Source organism: Triplophysa rosa, linkage group LG17 (assembly GCF_024868665.1).
Source record: "Triplophysa rosa linkage group LG17, Trosa_1v2, whole genome shotgun sequence".
Classification (NCBI taxonomy): Eukaryota; Metazoa; Chordata; class Actinopteri; order Cypriniformes; family Nemacheilidae; genus Triplophysa; species Triplophysa rosa.
In genome coordinates this window covers 19,481,255-19,498,124 of record NC_079906.1, presented here as the reverse complement: position 1 = coordinate 19,498,124, position 16,870 = coordinate 19,481,255, and the positions used below count along the sequence as shown (strand labels likewise).

At 39.4% G+C, this 16,870-nt stretch overlaps 1 protein-coding gene across 1 annotated transcript; it reads left to right on the top strand.

Moving 5' to 3' along the window:
* Positions 1–81: 81 nt before the first annotated feature.
* Positions 82–16,316, top strand: ift81 (intraflagellar transport 81 homolog). The gene is made up of 18 exons (XM_057356404.1): positions 82–546; positions 772–875; positions 1,070–1,250; positions 1,505–1,594; positions 1,693–1,758; positions 4,334–4,444; positions 4,555–4,639; positions 4,771–4,934; positions 5,407–5,502; positions 5,984–6,130; positions 10,385–10,534; positions 12,476–12,604; positions 13,418–13,507; positions 13,642–13,728; positions 14,056–14,127; positions 14,210–14,295; positions 14,810–14,855; positions 15,399–16,316. The coding sequence occupies exons 1-18, from the start codon at positions 403–405 to the stop codon at positions 15,579–15,581; spliced, it is 2,031 nt and encodes a 676-aa protein (XP_057212387.1). The 5' UTR covers positions 82–402; the 3' UTR covers positions 15,582–16,316.
* Positions 16,317–16,870: the final 554 nt, after the last annotated feature.

Below are 16,870 nucleotides of genomic sequence, written 5' to 3'. Positions count from 1 at the left end.
TAGTGTGTGTGTTCTTGTGAGTTACTGTTACCCACTAAAATGTGATCGTTGCAGTTGAAAAGACTCCATCGAGACTTTTAAAAGACTCTTATTTTGGAAAAGACAATTTCAGATGACCAACTTCCCGTTAGCAACCAGGCCTGGCGTAACGGTTCCTATGCAGGATTTGTTGACGTTTGCTGTACTCACGGTTACTGTATGTAGCTTAAACAATTATTTATCATTTTTACTGAAAGCATTTACTACGATTAAATAACAATGATCGTGAAAAGAGCTCTAAATAGGATGACAGTAATTCGCCAAATAGCTAGTCGAAAAGTGGCGACCTTTTAACGTATTTTGCATTCTCGTAACTATCAATATTAGATATTGTGTTGGGTTTCAGCTAACGCAGTTTTCAAGATGAGCGAACAACTGAAATTTATCGTTGAGCAGCTGAACAGAGAGCCTTTCAAGAAAAATTTCAATCTTATTACGTTTGACTCACTGGAGCCGATGCAGTTACTGCAGATTTTAAATGATGTTCTGTCTGAAATCGATCCAAAGGTAAGACATATAAACTTCAGCAATACTGATGCAGAATATCAACACTACTCTGACATCTAAAAATCTGAAACCTCAATAAAAATCTTGGATGTAAAAGTTTTTTAATGGAAATGTTTTAAACCTAGCAATGCTATGAACTGAAATGAATAGGGGAATATATAGATATATATGATATATATAGAACATGTCATCTTATCTAAATGAATGAGTTTTGTTGTGTTTCAGCAAGCCATTGATATACGCGAGGAGATGCCTGAGCAGACAGCCAAGAGAATGTTCACTCTTCTGGGGATGCTGAAATACAAACCTCCTGGAGGCATTTCTGAAGTGTAAGACAAGGAGTGAGAAATTCTGTAGAGCAAAGGGGGAAAAGATGCTTTGGTCAATCAAAAACAAACGTAGTGTGCGGATACAATCATCCGTTTTATTCATCTAAATAGATGAGTTAGGAATGGCTGAAGGGCTGGACTGGTTGAAACACTTTACATATCCAGTCACATTTTACATTTGTATGCCTCAACAGAAGCAGTTTTCGGCAGGGTTTAGTGATAGGCAGTAAACCCGTAGTGCACCCCATCCTACACTGGCTGTTACAGAGGATTCCCGAGCTGAAAAAAAGGGCATACCTCGCTCGCTTCCTAGTCAAACTTGAGGTGCCTGCTGAGTTTCTTCAGGATGATGTCATCGCTGAGACCTACCACCAGGTGTGTCTGCAGAACATTTGCCTTACTGTGTTTATAATGTATTTTTACAAAGCCAATTTTGGTACGTAATGACATTTTCTGTAATTTATGAGAAATATATTTTCACAATATCTACAAACATTTGGTTCTTAAGTAGCTAATGTAATTTGATAATTAGTTTCAAAGCCTGTTTTAGGACTCTGCCTTTAGATCCTGTAATGTGTTTATAGTGGTAGAGGGTTCATCAAGCTATTCATATTCCATTGTTTTCACAGTATGAGGAGCTGGTGGAGGCATTCAAGAATATCCACAAAGAGTGTGAACAGCTGAAGAGCTCAGGTTTCTCCACAGCTGAGATCCGCCGGGTAAGAGAAACAGCATTACCAGTGACATCTTGTGTGGCCTCATCTGACCTGTGGCCTTCCACATTAAATAAATGATAATAACAAATGTGTCGCCGCAGGACATTGTGACAATGGAGGAAGAGAAAGACCAACTCATCAAACGGGTGGAACGTCTTAGGAAGAGGGTGAGGATGACTTGTTCTGTTTAGGGCTGTCAAATGATTAATCGTGAGATTAATAAAGTTTGTGTTTAGGTCAGGTCAGGTCAACTTTATTTGTATCCGTAGGTAGACTTGATTTGCAGTGTTGTGAGTTCACATATACAGACATCACAAACATTAAACATTGCATAATAAAATATTTATAATGAAAAGTGCTTTAAAGTTTCCAGCATCACTAAAAAAACCGCTTGGACTAAAAACAATAGATAAACAGCATATGAAAATGTAAAATAAATAAGTTTGTTTGGTAAAAAATAAATAGACAAATGATTTCCCAAAACCTGTTCAATATATAATAGTATAGACAGTAATAGCTACTGGCACAAAGCTGTTTTTAGCTTTTTAGTTGATTACATAATATATGTATGTGCATTGTGCATATTAATTTTGTATTTATAAAAACATACACATACCTGCATATTTTAAGAAAAATATAACAATTAATAAACATTTATATATAACTTAAATTATTGGTAAATGTAAATAAATACATATTTCCAATATTTCCTAAATATGTTTACATTTGTGTGTATGTGGTTATGAGTACAAAATTAATGCACAGTACACAGACATACACTCACCTAAAGGATTATTAGGAACACCTGTTCAATTTCTCATTAATGCAATTATCTAATCAACCAATCACATGGCAGTTGCTTCAATGCATTTAGGGGTGTGGTCCTGGTCAAGACAATCTCCTGAACTCCAAACTGAATGTCAGAATGGGAAAGAAAGGTGATTTAAGCAATTTTGAGCGTGGCATGGTTGTTGGTGCCAGACAGGCCGGTCTGAGTATTTCACAATCTGCTCAGTTACTGGGATTTTCACGCACAACCATTTCTAGGGTTTACAAAGAATGGTGTGAAAAGGGAAAAACATCCAGTATGCGGCAGTCCTGTGGGCGAAAATGCCTTGTTGATGCTAGAGGTCAGAGGAGAATGGGCCGACTGATTCAAGCTGATAGAAGAGCAACTTTGACTGAAATAACCACTCGTTACAACCGAGGTATGCAGCAAAGCATTTGTGAAGCCACAACACGCACAACCTTGAGGCAGATGGGCTACAACAGCAGAAGACCCCACCGGGTACCACTCATCTCCACTACAAATAGGAAAAAGAGGCTACAATTTGCACGAGCTCACCAAAATTGGACAGTTGAAGACTGGAAAAATGTTGCCTGGTCTGATGAGTCTCGATTTCTGTTGAGACATTCAAATGGTAGAGTCAGAATTTGGCGTAAACAGAATGAGAACATGGATCCATCATGCCTTGTTACCACTGTGCAGGCTGGTGGTGGTGGTGTAATGGTGTGGGGGATGTTTTCTTGGCACACTTTAGGCCCCTTAGTGCCAATTGGGCATCGTTTAAATGCCACGGCCTACCTGAGCATTGTTTCTGACCATGTCCATCCCTTTATGACCACCATGTACCCATCCTCTAATGGCTACTTCCAGCAGGATAATGCACCATGTCACAAAGCTCGAATCATTTCAAATTGGTTTCTTGAACATGACAATGAGTTCACTGTACTAGAATGGCCCCCACAGTCACCAGATCTCAACCCGATAGAACATCTTTGGGATGTGGTGGAACGGGAGCTTCGTGCCCTGGATGTGCATCCCACAAATCTCCATCAACTGCAAGATGCTATCCTATCAATATGGGCCAACATTTCTAAAGAATGCTTTCAGCACCTTGTTGAATCAATGCCACGTAGAATTAAGGCAGTTCTGAAGGCGAAAGGGGGTCAAACACCGTATTAGTATGGTGTTCCTAATAATCCTTTAAGTGAGTGTATATTACCTGTATGTTAACACAAACTTTTATTCTGGATGTGATTAATCGAGATTAATCGTTTAACAGCCCTAATAGAATTACAGACAACTTATGACCTGTTAGAAGGCAGTTCATCCTGAATCTGCACCTGTAAAACACTGAAAGCTTTGCAGATGTATGCCACATTTGAACATTTAAAAGAATTTCACACATCTGCTACACTCAGTGGCGCCCCCAGGATTTTTTTTATGGGGTGGCACAAAGGGGCCAGTACAAATCTTAGTGTGCCACATTTCAAAAAATGTATTATGCCTGAATCTAATGGTTAAGAGTTTTGACAATGCCATTAATACTACTGGGAACATGTAAAGTTTTTACTAGTATTATGATTAATAAATATTAATACTATTATTCTAATATAAAAATAAAAATAAAATTATTAAAAAATCTCATTCCTGTTGGGGGACCAATGGGGGACCAGTGACTTTTTGGGGTGGGCCGCGGGTCCCCCTGGCCCCCCCATTGGGGGCGCCACTGGCTATACTCTGCTTTTTATTAAATTTATTACATTCAAAAAAATGGTTTAATGAAATGATATATATTTTTTTATTTGGTATTGCTTTTAAGCACAGTTGAGTAAAACACATTTTAGAGTATTTAAACAATTTCAACAGAATTTCACAGAAGTTCCCTGTCGAATAAGGAGATAATGTGGTTTAGGGGCCTTTGTCTTCTCTGTTGTGATGCTATTTTTGTCCACTAGGTGGAGGCGGTGTCAAACCACCAACGCATGCTGGAGCTGGCCAGACAGTTAAGAGTGGAAAAGGAAAGAGAAGAATCTCTCGCTCATCAGAAACAGGAGCAGAAGAATCAGGTAGAAACTATGTGTATTCCCCTGTGAATCTGTCGATTAAAAAACCTGTTTTCAGAAGCGCAGTCCACTGGATGTTTGATGGCACAAGCTGTGATTTCTCTTTGGTGTAGCTCTTTCAGGCAGAGCAGAGACTGCAGAGATCTCAGCTCCAGCTCAAAGACTTGCAGCAGGCGGCCGCAGATGCAAAGCCAGAAAGTAAGTCTAGCAATGTCTGGAAAATGTCCCGATCTTATTCTTCCTCTTTCAAAATAATTTCCTGTAGTTATAAGTGGGTTCTCATTACAAATGAATTAGGACGAGTAAAGGTGATGTGATCTAACTCACAGGCCTTATGAAGAGACTTGAAGAGGACATCAAGTTCAACTCGTACATGGTATCCGAGAAGCTGCCCAGAGAGCTGGAGAACATGAGAAAGGTGGTACAGTACTTACAGAAGGTGGCATCTGAACCAGCGATGGGCCAAGCAGAACTGAGAGAGCTGGAGGGGAAGGTTAGCACATATCGGTCCCATCCCAATTTCCTTATTTTTGTTTATAATTAAGAATGTTAAAGCAAACCTACAAACTTTAACTTTTCACCTGCACAATGACTTATGGGTAGTGTTAGTGTACTATTTGCCTGGGTGCATGCTTTGAAAAATCTACTAAAATAATACAAAAATATTAGGGAATTTCACACTTGGATGTCTAGGCCTGGAAATGACCAATTGAAGTTAGGCTTAAAATATTAGAAATTGATCTTTGTGAGCGCTGTTTCCATAATCTGTGTTCAGCAATCGAAGTTTGTTAGGAGCCCAAGTGAGCATCCGCTGTGCTAAGAAGTGTTACTTTGATAATTGTTTCCAATTTTACCGTGTTTCAGTCTCACATTCATACAGACGTTTGAGATGTTTTCATCTCAAATCAGAGGCTTGTTTGGGGCTTTCACCTCGTTTAAGTTGAAAATGTTTTTGTGCTCATTAGATCAAAGAAACCAACACTGAGATCAACCAGCTCATTGAGAAAAGGATGGTGCGGAACGACCCCATGGATGATAAACTCTCTCTCTTCAGACAGCAGGTCAGTTGCCACCATCATCATCACCTTTTATCACCTACTTAGATGTCTCTGAAAACTGAAACAGGTGTTGCTCTTCACAGTTTCAAACTTCTATATTCTATCTTTAATGGTGACAAGGTGACCATGTGACCTCTGCCCCTAATACCCGTATGGAAAGATGTGCTTGACTTGTCCCGTCGTGTGTGTCTTTGAACTTGAAAGAATGAGTGATGCAACGATGCGCATTTGTTTCATGTAATTGGCAGATTATCATGTGTATTGTAGTTTATTGCAAGGCTTTGAATTTTTTGTAATCAAATGGTTATTTTACACAATTTTCACGCAATAGAATTATATTACGGGACGAATATCAAATAGTAAAAAAATGTTTCAAAATAGAAATATTTATTTTCTTCAATATCACTGGCATTTTAAATGCAAGATCTTCAATTTGAGAAGCTTCAAAAGAATAACTTATCATTTCATAACTTGTTGATTGTAGGCTGCTATTATAGTCCGTAAGAAGGAGAGCAAAGTGGAGGAGTTGCAGGAGGCCCGTGAGGAGCTGGCAGCTGTGGAGAGAGAACTGAACATGAAGAGCAGTCAGGCTCAAGAACAGGGTGGAGCGGAGCTGATCCGTGGAGATGAGGTACAGAACGGTCACATCACATAGAAACACTGGGCCATGTGCTTTAATGTTCCCTGCCAAAATGTTTACTAAGGGATTATGAAGTCTCTCTGATCAAGAGTCTTTATATTATATACAAATAAAACATATTTTTTAAAGGTGCTGTGTTGTTTTTTGGAGGATCTATTGACAGAAATGCAATATAATGTACATAACTATGTCTTCAGAGGTCTATAAAGACCTTACATAATGAAGCGTTATGTTTTTATTACCTTAGAACGAGCGATTTCTATCTACATACTGGGGATGTTGCGGTGATGAAATTTTCCCACCGGTTAATCGACGTGCAAAAACACTGGTTGTACCTATGACACCGGGGGTGGGTGGTTTGCTATGGGGTGGTCGATGATGCGGCCGTGCGCATGATGCGGTTTACTTTCAGTTTTGAATTTCCGACGATTCGGGAAAGGCAATTGCCCCTAAAAAAATTAATGGTGGGTTCAATATCTTTTTTTAATAAAGACACACAAAACTACAAAAAAGCACAATGACATTTGCTTATATTAAACACAGACCTTACAAAACGAATGATCACAGCACACATAAAGCAAAAAATAAATAAAAAACGAAAATAAAAAACATTTACGTTAGATAAGTTGCCTATATTAACAAAATGAGTAATCACGGCACACATTGTGCAACAAATAAATAAATAAGAAAGGAATACGAAATGAAAAATGTTTATATTAAATAAATAACAAACGAATGCTTACGTATTCTACTACATGTTCTTTGACAGAAAAGCCTCCACCGTGGTCTTTGTCAGTCAGCACTTCATTCTCCTCACGTGATGAATAAAATCTGACTCCTGCTAATGATCTTTGCTGTGACACTTGTTCCGCTTACGCTGATTGCAGGAGCCCCGTTCAGACGTGCAACTGTAGTTTGGTCTTTAACTAAACTACGTGATTTATTACTATAAAAATTAAAAATGACGGTGGGGGTCGGTGCCGCAGTGGACAAGTGATGTAAACGGTAGGTGGGTGGACACTGTGTATAACCGGTGACACCGACTATTGCAACAACCCTACTACACACCGCGGGGCCCCTTGCATGGAATTCCCCATGTTGTTTCTACAGTAGCCCTAAACGGACAAACTGCTCTAGAGAGCGTGTTTCGTAAATATGTTATCTTCTTTGGGAAATAAGTGAAAATGTGACGACATCTTAGTCATGTGTCAGCCACCGTAGTGCTGCAAAAAGGAGGGGGGAGGGGGGGAGTGAGCCGTTGGTTGCAATTTGCAACCTCACCACTAGATGCTGCTAAATTTCATACACTGGACCTTTAAGCATTTTAAATGTTAGGTTTGTGGTCTTGTCTAAAAGGATCTTTAAATTTAATAGTAAAAACGAACTATTAACAAATATGTCCTTGTGTATACAGTCATCAGAGATAAATTTCACATTGTGTTTTGTATTTAACATTTTAAAGAGATAATAATAATTATTTTTATAATAATCATTTTTTAATAAGAAATAAAAATTCTGTCATCATTTATTCACCTTCTTGTTATTTAAAACATGTATATGACTCTTTCGAAAGAAGATATTTTAAGAAATGTCTCAGTGATTTTGTGTCCATACAATGGAAGACAATGGAGGCCAATGTTGTTTAGTTTCCAACATTCTTTAAAGAGTACATAACAAATTACATTTCATGCAGTGTGTAATATTGCCGTGTTTGATAGTAAGCAGTCTGCCAAGTTGTAAATCCGAAGGTGAATGAATAACAAAGTTATTGGCTTGGAAAAAAGGGAGTCGACTCTGAATCACGCAAACGAGTCGTCCTTAGTCCGATTCGCGAACCGCTGCAGATTTACGTCACTACATATAGTCCCCGCCTACGTTTTGCTAGGACTGCCCGCGAAAACTTCACTCCTTTCCCCCAAACACTGTAGCTCCTGAGCCTCATTCGTGGTAGACCAATCACAGCAGACTAGACCATCTGACCAATCAATTCAGACTAGGCTAGCGAAAAGGAGAGAATTAGACAGATGAATCGTGGAACGAATCATTTGAGAGTCAGTCAAGAAGTAAGGTAAGAATAACTGCCTATAGTAGTGTTAAAATAGTAGTGTTTTTATACCTTCTATGTACATAAACTTGTGGTTGGTAACGCCATAAACCAAAGTAGGACCTTAAAAATCCCTAGTTATGTACTCTTTAAAATATCTTCTTTTGTGTAAATGATAAAAGAATTTGGGTTTTTTGGATGAACTATCCCTTTAAATTTCAGCTCTGTCTTGGGTTGAATGCGCCGTTGCTTTAACTGTTTTTCCCTGATATGTTCCACTTCTTCTCTGACACCTGTTAGCTATCTTGTCCTTGCTCTTCTCTGTCTGTTTGCATGATTTTTGTATGCAGACGTTCCATCCCCGCCTGCCCTTGTGCAGAGATATTGGCAGTCAAAGCAGATAGAGCGGCACCCTGCTAAAATAGACTCCTGTCCCCCCTCCCCCAATCCTGGACTTCCTGCGATTTTATCAGCCTCCCCTCGATAACGCTTACTTCTGTCCGTGGCCCATCCGACTGTGAACAGCGAGTGATGGATAGCTTTAACAGTGGACAGAGTGTGTGTATATTAAATGTGACAGGGATGTGCAGGACACTGAGATAAACAATATCCATGTATGGTCAACCTGTTGCACAATATACAGAAAGAAAAGAAAGGGAAGGGTTTGAAAGCAGTGAGACAACTTAAAGGGATAGTTCACCAAAAATGACAGTTCTTTAATCATTTACTCACCCTCATGTCATGCCAAACCCATATGGCTATTTTTCTTCTCCAGAACACAACAGAAGATATTTGAAAAAGAAAGACAATGTTTTGTTTCTAAATCATGTGAAATTTGTGATAGATAGACAAACCCACATATCCACAGCCTGCTTAACTCAATGCATATAAACGGGCATTTGTGACTACTTGGAGCGTTGAAGACGAAGAGGCTCTGCCCCCACCAATCCCTCCAACCTTGTCTGCCCTTGCTGTCCAAAAATACACAAAGCATAAACTCTCACACACAATCTCCGCGTGCTCCAAGTGACATACGGCACATTGTGTGATTTCTGCGTTTGCTCTCCGCATTTATAGCCATTGGCAATACTGACAGAAGAATAGCCCGAGCGAGCGAGATGCCAGATGAAGATGTTTTTTGTCCCCCCGGCCAAATGCCTGCGGGCTCAGGTTTCTTTTGTTGCCATCCACAGAAACGTCCCAGCGGAGACCCCCCTCTCAGTCCTCAAAGCCGTGTTCTCCCTGAGATTTTCACCTGCGCCGGAGAATGAGCCAATTCCACAATGTTCTCCTGACTTTGTCTCGTTACACACACCACAATACTCAATACCGTACTGTAGGTTTTGAGTGCGTCAGTTTTCCTGTCTAAGATGCAGCTCTGCTATGTTTGCTGTAATTATGAGATATAGTCACTGAGCCGGGGGCACATTGTATTTGTGATCTGTGTTTATCCCTTCTAAAATATCCCATCATCCCACTGTCCCTCCTCATACCACAGCAGATTCTTCTGGGTCTCTTGTATGAAACTAAAGTATCTCAGTATTTACTGTTTGTGAGCTTTTACGAAGTCTTTGTTCCAAGAACTAGCTTGCAAGCTATGGAATTGCACAATGCAAATTGATGTATTTTTTGTTTTGTTAAAGGTCCAGTGTGTAATGTTTTGGAGGATCTATGGACAGAAATGCAATATAATATACATAACTATGTCAAAGACCTTACATAATGAAGCGTTATGTTTTTTTTTTACCTTAGAATGAGCTATTTCTATCTACACACACCGCGGGTCCACTTGCATGGAATTCGCCGTGTTGTTTCTACAGTAGCCCTAAACGGACAAACTGCACGTTTTGTAAATACGTTATCTCCTTTGGCAAAGAAATGAAAACGTGATGACATCTTAGTTCTGTGTCAGCCACCGTAGTGATTCAAAAGGGAGGGGGGAGAGGTGGAGTGAGCCATTGGTTGCAATTCGCAACCTCACCGCTAGATGCCGCTACATTTCATACACTGGAATACTGGAAGTATTACAGACCGTCGGTTTTCCAAATATTATGAGTTTTAAATATTTACTAAACAAATTTATTTTGTCATCTTGTTTTTGATGTAGTATCTGTGCTTGAGTATTTTATAACTGCTTGCTGTCCATGTGTTTTTTATATCTTGATTAAAACGGTTGTCTAATTTTTTGTGTTTTGTTGTAGTTTAAGCGGTATGTGGCTAAGATGCGAGGCAAGAACAGCACGTACAAGAAGAAACGTCAGGAGATGGCTGAGCTGAATGCGGAGTATGGTGTTCTCCAGCGGACTGAGGAGATCCTGAGAGAACGACACACAACTGGACAACAGCAGCTGGTAAACACGCAGTCCCAGACGCCCTCATGAATGTCCTTTAAAGTTTTCTGATGTTTTTACACAAAAAAATTGTTGACATTAGATTTTGGGTTGTTTGGTTGGTCTAAGAGTGGTTTTTCAAACATGGATGTGTACCAAATATCTGACACTGGTACTTAAGGTGGTACTTGCATTGGGGATGTAAACATGTCACAATATTATAAAGTGAATTGAGGTGAATGGCTTTACTTAACTGATTTCTGTTCTAACAGCCTGTAATAATTCTCCCATCCAAATCTCTTTTCTTAGAGGGCCTAATGCATTATGTGTGACCACAGCCCTTTTAGATTCGCTGGGACACGATCTGCCCTCCTCGTACCCATCTCTGTCCATTCAAATTGCATTAACGCTGAAGTTACTGCATCTTCCTGGAAATGATTTCACACCCCTAAACTGTCCCTGCCTCCGACTCGCTGATAGCCCATTTGACGCAGAAAGGCTGAGCTGGAGCTATTTGTGATCGCGCCATTTGCTCGCTGTCTGACGCTGTTATTTTTTCAGCGGGGGAATTTTCCTCCATCGGATTGCGGTTGGTTGCACGGGCATGGGCCACCCCTCCTCTTGGCACCTGATGTTTAGTTTTCCTCACTCACTCGAACAGAGGTGGCAGTCCGGCCATCAATCAAACCCCTAACACGCTCGTTCTCCGTTCACATGTCATGTCATAGCATGTGCCAAGTGCATCTATATCAAGAGCATCACAAATGCATTAGCCAATAAACATGAAATTGCGTCCAAAGACAGACTGACGCCTTCAAGTATAACGGAGTTTGGCCGGTACAAATCAAGGACCTTTTTGGCGAAAGGTGACCAAGAGATATTTTATATCCTCTATATTTTCACTGGTGATTTCCAGACAGGTTTCAAGTTGTCAAGTCACTGAGGCATAAAAATATGATTAGTCATATAATTTCCACAAGATTTATTGTGCTCAGCAGATTCCTGCCTTACAACAAAGACGTCCTTTCTGTACCTGAAGTGCTTTACACTGCAGCTTTACACTGAGCCCTGGCTGTCGGTGCAGACACAAGCCTTCAGATTAACGGTCCAGTTAAAGGTCCAATGTGTCATTTTTTTGAAGGATCTATTGACAGAAATGCAATATAGTATACATAACTATGTCTTCAGAGGTGTATGAAGACCTTACATAATGAAGCGTTATGTTTTTATTACATTAGAATGAGCTATTTCTATCTACATACACCGCAGGTCCGCTACATGGAATTCACCATGTTGTTTCTACAGTAGCCCTAAATGGACAAACTGCTCTACAGAGCACGTTTTGTAAATATGTTATCTCCTTCAGCAAAGAAACGAAAACCTGACAACATCTTTGTTCTGTGTCAGCCTTCGTAGTGCTTCGTAAGGGAGGGGTGGTGTGAGCCGTTGGTTGCACTTGGCAACCTCACCACTAAATGCCGCTACATTTCATACACTAGACTAGAAAAGTCTTCTGAAGCAAAATGATGAGAAAACATTAATATTTTGAGTTTATTTAGCTAAATTAAAAACAAAAAACAAACCCATAAGTGCACTTAATTTAAATATGGCACCATGTCGATAACTTCAAATCTGAATGGTTCTTGCATGTCTCGTGACAAAATATCATATGACAACTAGTCTGAAGAAATCAGTAATGTATGAGAAGATTTTTCAAGAATGTTCATTTTTGGGTAAACCTATTCCTTTAAACAGCATATTAAGGATATTAAGGAGCTATTCCATTTCAAATCATTTGTTGGCGAAAACTATACAGCTTGCGGCTTAAGCATTTAGCAGATTTGCAATAATGAAGATGGTTTACTTTAAGCAAACTAAAAGGCCTTTCAGTAAGCGAATGTAATTGAATTTGCGTGGGGAATATTTGTTTTATTTATGCGATGTTTGTGTTCTGGTGTTCAGCAATCTCTGGAGGCCCAGCAGGGGATCTCGGGATACAGCGATACTCAGGAAGAACTGGAGAGAGTTTCAGCTATCAAGAGCGAGCTGGACGAGATGAAGGGACGGACGCTGGACGACATGTCTGAAATGGTGAGCTTGGGCTGAAAGAAGATTCGCCGGCACAGCATGAAACACGGCATGTGTTTTTCTTAGCGTTCTTTCAGTTTTGCTTGGGATGATGTCAATATACATATTGTGCTGGGGAACAGAAATGAGCTCATGGAACGAATAACAGTTAGATAGGCTTATTTGGTCATGGGTTGCTTGATTTCGCTGATACAATTCTAGATAGACTCCCCATTGAGATGTACTTGTATGTGTTTTTTAATGGAACCTATTTTGATCACACACAGAGAAGACACAAACGCAAAAAAGAGTCTAATTAGAATAAATGTTTTAGTCGAGAATAAATGTTTAACCCCTCTGGGGGTTCTTCAAAACTTAGCTTAATAATGTAATATATAATAACGGCGCTATTTTTATTATGTTGTGGGTGTATTTCTGAAAGGGATAGTTTACCTAGATAGTACCTTTATTTACCTGAATGTCATTCAAAACCTGTATATGACACTTTCTTCAGTGGAACAGAAAAGAAGATGTTTTGAGAAATGTCTCAGTGGTTTTGTGTCCATACAATGAAATTCGATGGGGGCCATGTTGTTTGGTTACCAATGTTCTTCAAAATATCTTCTTTTGTGTTCTACAGATGAAGGAAAGTCGCAGGTTTTGAATGACATGAGGTTGAGTAAATAAGTAAAGAATTTTATTTTTTGGTGAACTATCACTTTAATCATTTGTACACAACAGAATTAAGTGAGTGACATCTGTTTCTAGTTGCACCGTGAATGTGATTGCCAGATGGAATTCAGCTTCGTTAATAAAGAACACCTGTGTTTATTTCAGGTAAAGAAGCTAAATTCAGTAATCGCAGAAAAGAAGTCTGCACTGTCTCCTCTGATAAAGGACTTGAGAGCTTTGAGACAGCAACACGCGGTGAGTGACTGTTTAGCATCAGGACTGATACTGGAAATACAAGCTATTTGTTTCTGTTACCCATACTGAGACACCATCAAATACAGCGGGCATTTAGCATATCAGATAATAATGTGACCGTCTTCTTAAAACAGGAACTCGCTCCAGAGTACGAGCAGAAAAAGGCTCAGTATGACAACTGTGCCGCAGGATTGGAGAGCAACAGGTCTAAGTTGGAACAGGTACTGGGGCATGAGTCTTTAAAATTATGTTATTGTTACTGATGTATCAAACAAACTTCAGGTAGATGTCTTATTCAAAGAGGTAAAATGTAGAGAAGTAGTTTTGGACTCAACCCATTTTGTTACACAAAAATGATAATTAGCAAAATATTCTTATTTCAAATTCTTATCCAACATAAGACAATTCCAATTTATGAGTAGAAAGAAAATTTTCAATTCTTACTCGATACAAATGTTTTTGAATTGTCTAAAGCAATTTGTGAAATATTACTTTTCATATTTTAAAGCACAATCTGGTAGAAACTGATTGTCATGATTTTTTTACAGGAAGTCAGGACTCTCCGGGAGGAGGTGGCACAGGAGGAAAGCCGATATCATTACCTTAACTGCATGAAAGTGGTAAAAACATCTTCCTCTCAGACACTTGAAATCTCAGGTCGCATGCTTCCGTCTCACACTGTTCCTGGCTTCTCCTGTACAGATTACTGCGAGTCAGATTGAGAGAGCAGCCAATCAGAGTGAGATCAATCAATCGATGGACCTGCAGGTGCGGAGGACGGCTCTCAGGTAAGAAACTGGTGATGCATCTGCTTTATAAACAGCTGTGCACAAATATGCGTGCTCTTCTGTTTTTCTAACTGACAAACACACGATTCCCGAGAGACTCTTTTGAGCTTGTAGCTCTCAGCATGCCTGCCTGCTGCTGCTTAGATACGTGGGTTTTTTCTTTATCGCTTTTGTTTCAGGATTGTTTGAAGTAGCTATTCACCCATTCCTGATCCGTGCAGCCTACACATTTGAAATGTTGCAGTATTTCTGTTAAACGTGGGGGTGGGCGGTGGCCTTATGGTTAAGAATCTGGGCTGCTAACACAAAGGTTGCGGGTTCAGTTTCAAGTAGGAGTGACTCAGGAGCTTGTGATCATGGGTTGGTTCTTGTACCATTATATGACATTTGCTGTAAGCTCTCTATTTAGAGACGTGTTTAATAGAAAGCAACTTAAAATGAGATTACAGGTGTAAATAATAATGAAAGTTCTTTCAGTTTGGGGTAAACTAATCCTTTACATAATCCTTTACAGAGAGAAGTACATTACACACACAGCAGAACAGGATTCCTTGGGCAAGGTGAGAAAAGCATCTTCTGATCATCTGTGGCACATAACTAGATCCACCAAGTCCTTCGTACTGGCTTTATCTCTCCTGTCGGCGGTCAACTCGCTGTTAGTTACGAGCGGGGGTCTGGCCCCGGTCATAGTCCTGCCAAACCGTGTGGAGCATGCGATCGCTGTCAGTGTTAGAACAAAGCTTGTGAAATCATTGCATTGATGAGCGAACGGTGGTCTACCCTCGCAGCGGTTTGCAAGGAGAGATGACGGTATTCCAAGCTCTCCTATAACTGCTGGCCCGGCATTTGAACTCTTTACTGCTGCTGCTCTAGAAGCCCTTTAAAACAACAACATTTGATTGAACATGTCCACAGCAAATTTAATGGCTCAGCAAGAATTTAAAATTCAGATAACGGCTCATAGGTCAGTTTTTGTCAGCCGTGCTTTGAACTTATGTAAATGTTTGTTTTATCTTCAATTAGCATTGGAAAAGGTGAGGCTGTGAATGGTGTTCAAAGGTGTTATGAAAGCCGGCGTACATTGTGTCTCTTTGGCCTCACAGGTTCTGCGTCAGCAAGTGAAGCAGGTGCGAGAGAACCAGGAGTCCAATATGAAACAGATGAAGATGTGGAAGGACCTGGAGAAGCTGTTGGAGTGTAAGAAACAGTGCTACCTCAAGGCTCAGAGCCAAGCGCCTATTGGACACGTCATCCAGGATGTTGGCAAGGATATGCTGGTTCTATAAAGCCATTTGTCTAGTAAAAGTGATTTAATAGAACCTTCCATTTAATAGAACGAATTTCAGTCGTTCGTCACTGTATATATGCATTTATGGTCATTAAGATACATATTTTTATTGCATATTTTACAGTCTGTGTTTGATCTGCAAAAACAACTTGATCATTTTGTATCCTACTCTTCAAGTGTTTTGTGTTTACTGTATTCCAATTAAGAAATATGCAGTCTGGTATTGAGATACAGGAAACATAACCTAAGGGTTGTCTGGGTATGAGGGTTAAATCTCTCAGACCCACTAACTTCAACAAGTTCATAGTCTTGGTTTTGACATGTCTTTAAGAACAGAGCCTCAGTCTGTGTGTCCAAAGATAATGCCTTACAAAGTGTTACACTTTGGATGCGCCCGCTGCAAGTTATTTTGGGAAACAACAGACATGACATTGAACAAAAGAGCTTTCCAATTTAGGAATTCGACTGGATCTCCTTTTCTTTCTCCAGTCAGCGTAGAGCTACAGATGTAAACCGACTGACCGGCCTCTCTTTTGACAGTTTTGTGATCTGTGACCTTAGTTTCGTTTTATAAATGTTTATTTTCTTATCTTTTCTATTTTGATGAGCAAGAGCGATGACTGAGTTTACTACCCAAAGTTCAGTTTTGCTGAGTTTGTTACTGTTCCTATTACAAAGCTAATATTAATGATTACATATTATTGAATATAAAATAAATATTTACACTGTTATAAATGGTTTCTTTTTTTGCAAGTCATTCATAATCTAAAAAGTGCTTCTTTATTGATTTAACAGACACTTTTTCAAAGTGATTTTCATTAAATTGAATGTCTTTTGCATTTAACAACTTGTTTCTATCGAAATTGAACCCGTGACCTTGCCGTTGCAAGCATCTTGCTCCATCAATTGAACTGATGTACAGGAACAACTTGAACTTTTTCTCATTTCTGCAGTGAATTTATTCATACAAAATGTTATTGTTCAAATGTGAATACACAGAAAATGATATCTTTACATTAGCATAAAAATGGCTCATCTTTATAAAAATGCATGCGCTGGAGCTCTGGGGTAGTAATTTATTTATTGGTAATATGTTAATATGCATAAGTCACCCTGAAAAGGTGTAAGCACCGCATTCTGTATGCTCTTCATAAGAATATTTCATATGATTGAACGTAAAATACGTAAAATATAATAATAGAAAACTTTACATTATACGTATAATACCTGCTTATTCGTTTTACTAATAGATACAAACCGTAAAAAACTTTCCAGTGTACCTGTGGG

Bases quoted from the DNA above. Each gene is read 5' to 3' on its own strand.
- ift81 (XM_057356404.1), top strand. From the start codon at position 403: ATGAGCGAACAACTGAAATTTATCGTTGAGCAGCTGAACAGAGAGCCT. The intron at 13,508-13,641 runs GTGAGTGACTGT...TTCTTAAAACAG, and splicing joins CTTTGAGACAGCAACACGCG to GAACTCGCTCCAGAGTACGA. The intron at 13,729-14,055 runs GTACTGGGGCAT...ATTTTTTTACAG, and splicing joins ACAGGTCTAAGTTGGAACAG to GAAGTCAGGACTCTCCGGGA.